Consider the following 6,448-nt stretch of genomic DNA (forward strand, 5'->3'; position numbering starts at 1 on the left):
ATCAATAGACAAACAATTTTTGCAACTCATATTCCAGACAAAGTGCTGGTTTCTTTAATATTAAACATATAAAAAGTTCCTACAAAAATAAGAAAAATCCAATTTACATCAGATTAAAAGTAAAAGATATGGTTAGTATGTGGAGAAAAAAATAAAAATCATTTAAAATTTGAGCATTGACCAAATTGAAAGATACTCAACTTCACTGAGGGAAAAAATGCAAGTAAAAGTATACTCTGGTAACATTTTTACCTATCAAATTAGTGAAGATAAAAAAGTTAATAAGATATGTACTCTGTGGTCAAGGGTTTGGACACTAGGCATTCTCACATAGGCAATATCTTTCAGTATGAAAATTGCTCATTTCTTTGATTCAGCAATTTCACTTCCAGATAAGTAATTGACAGATATACTTAGCATATGTGGGAAATGATGATTCATTACAGCATTGTTAAGATAGCAAAACATTGTAAACTATCTAAATGAAGGGGCTCGTTATAGGACCCTATTCTATTATTCTATTTGAGAAGAGTGAGAATGGGGCCCCAGTCTTTTATGGGTTGTAAGTTGCAGTTGAGAAGTCTGCAGTTAGTCAGATGGGTTTTCCTTTGTAGGTTACCTGCTTCTTTTACCTTACAGATCATAGGAGGGCCTCTTTCATGTTTATTTTGGCCAATCTGATGACTGTGTGTCGTGGTGTCTTCCTGTTTGTGATGAATCAGCCAGGAACCCTTTGAGCTTCTTGTACCTAGATACCTAGATTTTTAGCAAGGCTTGGGAAATTTTCCTCTGTTATATCCTCAAATAGCTTATCCACCCTTGTGTATTTTCTTCACTCTCAGGGATGCCTGTGATTCTCACGTTAGGCCTCTTCACATAATCCCACATTTCTTGTAGGCTTTGCTCTCTTCTCTTATTTCTCTGCTCTATCTCTTCAACTAACTTATTTAATTGAAAGGTGTTATCGTCAATCCCTGAGATTCTTTCTTCTGTTTGATCTACCCTATTCTTGAGGCTTTCTCCTGTGTTTTGTAATTCCTTGAATAAATTCTTCATTTCCAGAAGTTCTGTTTGATTTTTCTTTAATATTTCAATTTCTTCAGTGAATCTTTCTTCCAAGTCCTGGATTTTTTGTGTGTGTGGCTTCTTTGTGTTGGGTATCCATTTTCTCTTGCATATCATTGAGTTTTCTTACAATCCATGTTTGAAATTCTTCTTCTGTATTTTAGTGCTCTGAATTTGGTCGACATCCATTGCTAGAAAGCTGGTATTCCCCTTTGAGGGTGTGCTTTCCATTTGATTCTTCATACTTCCAGAGTTCTTTCACTAATTCCTTCCCATCTGGAGCAGCTGTTGCTTCTTAACCTTTAGATTTTTGTTTAGGTAATAACACACCAAGTATAGATTCTGAGCCAGTAGGTGGTGTTTGTGGGTGAAATTCGACCACACCCTGTATGATGCAGCAAAAGGGTGTGCAAATTGACCTCCCTGTCAGCAGATGGCGCTTGCTGGGAGGAGCAAGCTGTAGTGTTGTTTTTGGGTCATGTTACCAGCTCTCATTCCTCTGGAGAGGCACTCTAGTGCCCCAGGTGGTGGGTGGGGCCCTGGGAATTCCAGGTGTGTCCTTATTCTCCACCTCAGTGGGGGAAGGTGGGAGAGTGAGGCTGGGTGGGCTGGGTTGGGTGATCCTGCCCTCAAACTCTACAAATGCTGTTAGCAGATGTCAAAGGTCTGTTCTCTGCTTCTAGGCAAAGCTGTCAGGGAGGGGCTGAAATGGCCCCATTCAGCCAAAAAGTCTGCGTATGGAGGTGAGGCTGTCTGAGACCTGCAGTCTGGAGCAGGCCTCGCTTCTTTCCATCCTCTCCTATTCCGCAGCTTCTCCCAGGCCTCTGCCGCCAGGCAGGACCTCAAGCTAGTGGATCTCCCCTGACTGTGATGTGGGCCAGGATTACAGCCTAAGCTGGGCGCACGGCCCTTCTGTGGGAGGAGGGTTGCCCCTTGAGCACGGTGCAGCTAGGACCCACTCTGATCTGCCCCTGAAGGCACACATACCTCAGTAGAGTGGTTCACAAATATCCCTTCTATGCCCCGGAGCAATGCGATCGAGACCTGGGTGCACGGGATCTGGCCTACAGACCTGTCCCCCAGCCCAGAGATCAATCCCTGACCCTGCCAGGGAGAAGAGTGCTGGTCTCAAGTCACCCACGGGGTGCCCAAGCTGGATCAATGTCTCTCCACCTTGGGATTTGCCCTGCTGTGCAGCAGCACCTGGGAAGGCTGGTGGATAGGAAGTTCACAGTCCGAGTACCCCTCAGTCTGCTGCAGGCCCCCCAAAGGAAAGGTCCCCTTCCTGCGATGCCTCCAAGTGGTGGCTAAATTGTCTCTCTCGGCAGTCATGGGTGGGGAAGGGGAACGGGAGAGGAGAATGAAGAAATATGGCGCCTGCCGTTGGGCTGGGGTCTGTGGGGCGGGTGGTGCCCCAAGGAGCTGGGAGCCTGGTGCCCTCACTGCTCACTGGCAGCAGCTGTCTCTGGGCTGGTGTTGGCAGGTCTCTCCAGGAGCTCAGGAGCCCACCAGCAGTCTGAGATGCAAGGGACGGGAAGGTTAACTGATCCACCTAACCTTGTCGCTGGTCTCCATGCCTCTCAGGGTTTAGACCCTGCCGATGCCTTTCTCCTTCCAGTTCTGCTCTGCAACTTCTTCCCGTGGAGTCTCCTGTAGTTTCAGGGCACCCTTCCTTCCAACCCTTCTCTGATCTATGTTTGTCTGCCTTTTGTTTTTTTCACTTTCATCTAAAATCTGACACTCTGGCTGGCAGTTTTTCTTATCCGCCATCTTGCTGGTTGTATCTCTATGGCTATTTTTAAAGTTTACTGAAAAGCGTATTGGAGAGAATGACTTTTACAGCATTTGCAAAATCTTACATGGTTGCAATTAGCTTACTTTTGTCTTCATAACAGCATTTAAAGCCTGTTCATTTGTCTCTGTTACGGCAGCTGCAAAGCACTTAGAAAGGACAAGGGTCTCACTGCTGGGACGAGAGACTAGCGGACAGGATGCCCATCTTCCAGGGGGGCAGCTGGGGACAGGGAGAGACCACTGGCTTTCCACAAACTGATTTTTGGCTCAATTGGCCCGTTCCTAGCCCCCATATATCCTCTGGATTCCTGCAGGTCTAAATGGCCTCTCCCCTGTCTGATCTGATTTCCACAAGGATCTTCCTAAAATGCAAATCTGCTTTCCCACTTACAGTCCCTCGGAGGCTCCCTCAGAACCTGCTCCCTCATCCCCAGCCACCTTCTCACTCTGTTCTCCAGCCTCCGACTGACTGTTGGAGTCCAACGCACAGTCCAGCCTGGAGTCCCTCCCCACTGCCACCTCCCCCTCCACACCCTCAGAACTCAGCCCCGACATCAGCTTCTCCTGGAAGTGGTCCCCAGTCTCCTAGTCAGGCTCAGGGGCCCAGAACTCTGTCCTAAGGGCGTTCCCCGCCCAGGTCTGTCAGGGATACTGTCAGTCATGCTTGCCTGTGTCTCTTTGGGTTGGTGTACTCCACAGGGCAGAGACTTTTATCCCTTTACCCCTAGCCTTCGGGCATTCCTGAGCACAGAATAACGCTCACGCTCTCACTCTAAATGATACCTAAGCTAATAATCTGTCTTCTAAACTTCAGACACACATTTCCCCTACAGAATATCCCAGACGTGTGTCCTTCAGGCACCTCGGACTCAAAAGGTCCCAAACCAAATTAACAAGGCTCTGCCTTACCTTAATGTCTATTGTGATTAATGGCACTATACAGCCTTACATTCCCTCGGCCTCAAAACCTAGGACCACCCTCAACCCCTACACAGATTACACTGGGGAACCCTAGTGCTTTTGCTTCCCAAACCTTTCTCACACTCTTCTCTTGCTGCCTCTTCCTCCCCAGCTTCCTGGCCAGTGGCCACCCACTGGAAGCACACTCAGTGCTGTACACTCGAGTGTCGGGGCTGCTCACCGTGCCCTAAATATGTTCTGCGCCGTCCCGCTCAGCGTGCCATGTCATGTTCACCTTAGCAGGATTTTGTGTGCAGGAGGAGTTTAATAAATGGTTCTGCATTTAATAGTAGAATTAATAAATTTCACATATCAATTCATTCCATGAGACGACATTCAGCACCAAGTGTGTTACTCCTTAACACGACTGCTGAGATTAGTTGATTTCTTCAAAGGCCAAAATCTACGCTGGCCTTAGGATAAGAGCTCCCACTAATTTCATGTCTGGTACCTGCCAGCCATTACACACCTGTTATTTCCAATGCTTACAATAACCTTGCAAAATAAGAGCTAGTAGCCCCATTTGGCAGATGAGGAAATTCACATTTCAGGAGGGTCACTTGCCCCAGGCCATATAAGTGTAAGTGCCCGAACTGGGACTAGAAGCCAGCTTTTTCTAATTCTTAAAGCCACCAGACCACACCACCCACACCTGTCTGTTTTGCTCTTTTCCTTCATTTATTCATCTTCGAACAGGACACTTTAGTTTGTTGCTACATGAATGTTTATTTTGCGTTTTACAGCCCACTTTAACATCAGACACCTCTCAAGAGGAGGATCTGGTGGAGGCAAAGTGCTTAGCGAAAAAATACACACACCTCTCCTGCAATAAGGTCTTCTGCCAGCCATGGCAGAAGTGCGTCGAAGGGACTTGCGTGTGTAAACTCCCGTATCAGTGCCCGAAGAATGGCACCGCGGTGTGTGCAACTAACGGGAGGAGCTACCCGACATACTGTCAGCTGAAGAGCTTGGAATGTCTTCATCCAGGGACGAAGTTCTTAAACAATGGGATATGCAAAGCTGAAGGTAGGAAAAGCCTGGTTTTCAAGTCATTCCGTGATATAAGAGGGCAACCGTATGCCATACTTTCTATTAGAAAATACTTTTCCCGTGAAATATTACGATGACAACTCAGAATTCTTCTCTAGACCCTCAATAGTAATTGGAGTAATAACCAAAGAAATCAGGGGTCACCAGAACCCAGCCAGCCCTGAGTCCAGTCGTTCCCCTCGGGGCCTGTGCCATTCTCTACAGCCCAGCCTTAGGATTGGGCCACCCTCACTACTACTCGGTTAAAAGGATTATTCCAGGACACTGAGTTGGTTCAGAACCCAGCCAAGAAGTCTTTACCTGAAATGTAGGCTGGTTAGGCCTCAGGCTCCCTTTTGGACCTCCAGCCCCAACAATTTCTTCCAGCATCCCTCTCCCCAGGCCCTGACCCTGCTGGCCTGATTATCCAACCAGGCTCGAGCCGCTGCTAACCTAGAACGTACTCCAACCCAGCACTCTTGGCACCGCAGACCAGAGAGACTGTCCACACTCCATGCGGGTGCCGAATGTAAGGAGGAGGCTGGGCCTTAGCATTGGGGTTAGCGGAGTGTTAAGATCAGGGATCTCACTGTCCGTCAGATTAGTCTCAAACCCCACCTCGGCCACTGACAAGCTGTGCCACCTCTCGAGACCCAGTTCCCTCATCTGTAAAATGTGAATGATAGAACTTTCTAAGTTGTAAGCGTCTTGTGAAAATTAAACAGAATGATATATGAAAAGCTCCTCTCACAGTGCTTGGCAAACAGAAAGTACTCCTAAAATGGGAGCTATGACAGCAAAACTCAGGCCCATTGTCTTCTGGTATCAAGTGATCACAGACACTCATGGCCTCAGGAATGCTGAGAACATTCTTTGTAAAGACACTGTTACATACAGCTCACAGTAGCCTATGTATTTTTGAGATGCTGAGTTAAGATGTCGAGGTACTGTGGAAAAGGAGGGAAAAGGCTCCCTGTCTGAGCCCACTTCTGTTATCTATTGGGGAGGAAGAAGGCAGGAGTGGAGGTTATTTAGTCAGCATCAGACTTTTCTTCTCCTGAGGCACTAAATGCCTTAAATGTACAAGAATACATAAACCCTCTATATTTTCATTAATTGTTTAGCTTACTTTTAAGAACTTGGACTTTGGAGTGAGATCGGTTTGAGGAGGTTCCAATTCCTGGCTTCTTCACTTGGGCCGGTAACTTGACTTCTGCTAGATTTAGGTTCCTCCCATGTGACAATGGGGATAAACATAGTCTTAGTCTCCGGAGGGTGATGTGAGGGTGTAATGATCTTCTGTGCAACTGGAAGCACGCCACTGACACACAGTGAGCGGTCGTAAAGGAACTGCTCACTATTATTTCTTAAAGTCTTGGTGGTACTCAAAGGGAATTTGAAATGATGTATTTTATTATTTTAAAGGCTTTTTAATTAAGAGGGAAAAAAGTAAATGCCAAAATAACACTCATTCTTTTGGTTTTTTATTTTAGGAAAATTCAGTGTTTCCTTGTATGGAAATACAAACTCAGAGGGAATTGTTGAAGTAAAACTCGTAGACCAAGACACGAAAATGTTCATATGTGAAAGTAGCTGGAGC

At 46.4% G+C, this 6,448-nt stretch overlaps 1 protein-coding gene across 1 annotated transcript in view; it reads left to right on the forward strand.

Annotated features, from left to right (window-relative positions):
- The window catches only part of CFI (complement factor I), a 46,031-nt gene that overhangs the window by 4,808 nt on the left and 34,775 nt on the right, over nucleotides 1–6,448 (forward strand). The window contains exons 2-3 of the mRNA XM_012655129.1: nucleotides 4,563–4,845; nucleotides 6,342–6,446. Coding sequence (XP_012510583.1) covers nucleotides 4,563–4,845; nucleotides 6,342–6,446 — 388 coding nt within the window. The remainder of the gene's footprint in view (nucleotides 1–4,562; nucleotides 4,846–6,341; nucleotides 6,447–6,448) is intronic.

The sequence above is a fragment of the Propithecus coquereli genome, unplaced genomic scaffold, assembly GCF_000956105.1.
Source record: "Propithecus coquereli isolate 6110/MARCELLA unplaced genomic scaffold, Pcoq_1.0 Scaffold46, whole genome shotgun sequence".
In the NCBI taxonomy this organism is placed as follows: domain Eukaryota; kingdom Metazoa; phylum Chordata; class Mammalia; order Primates; family Indriidae; genus Propithecus; species Propithecus coquereli.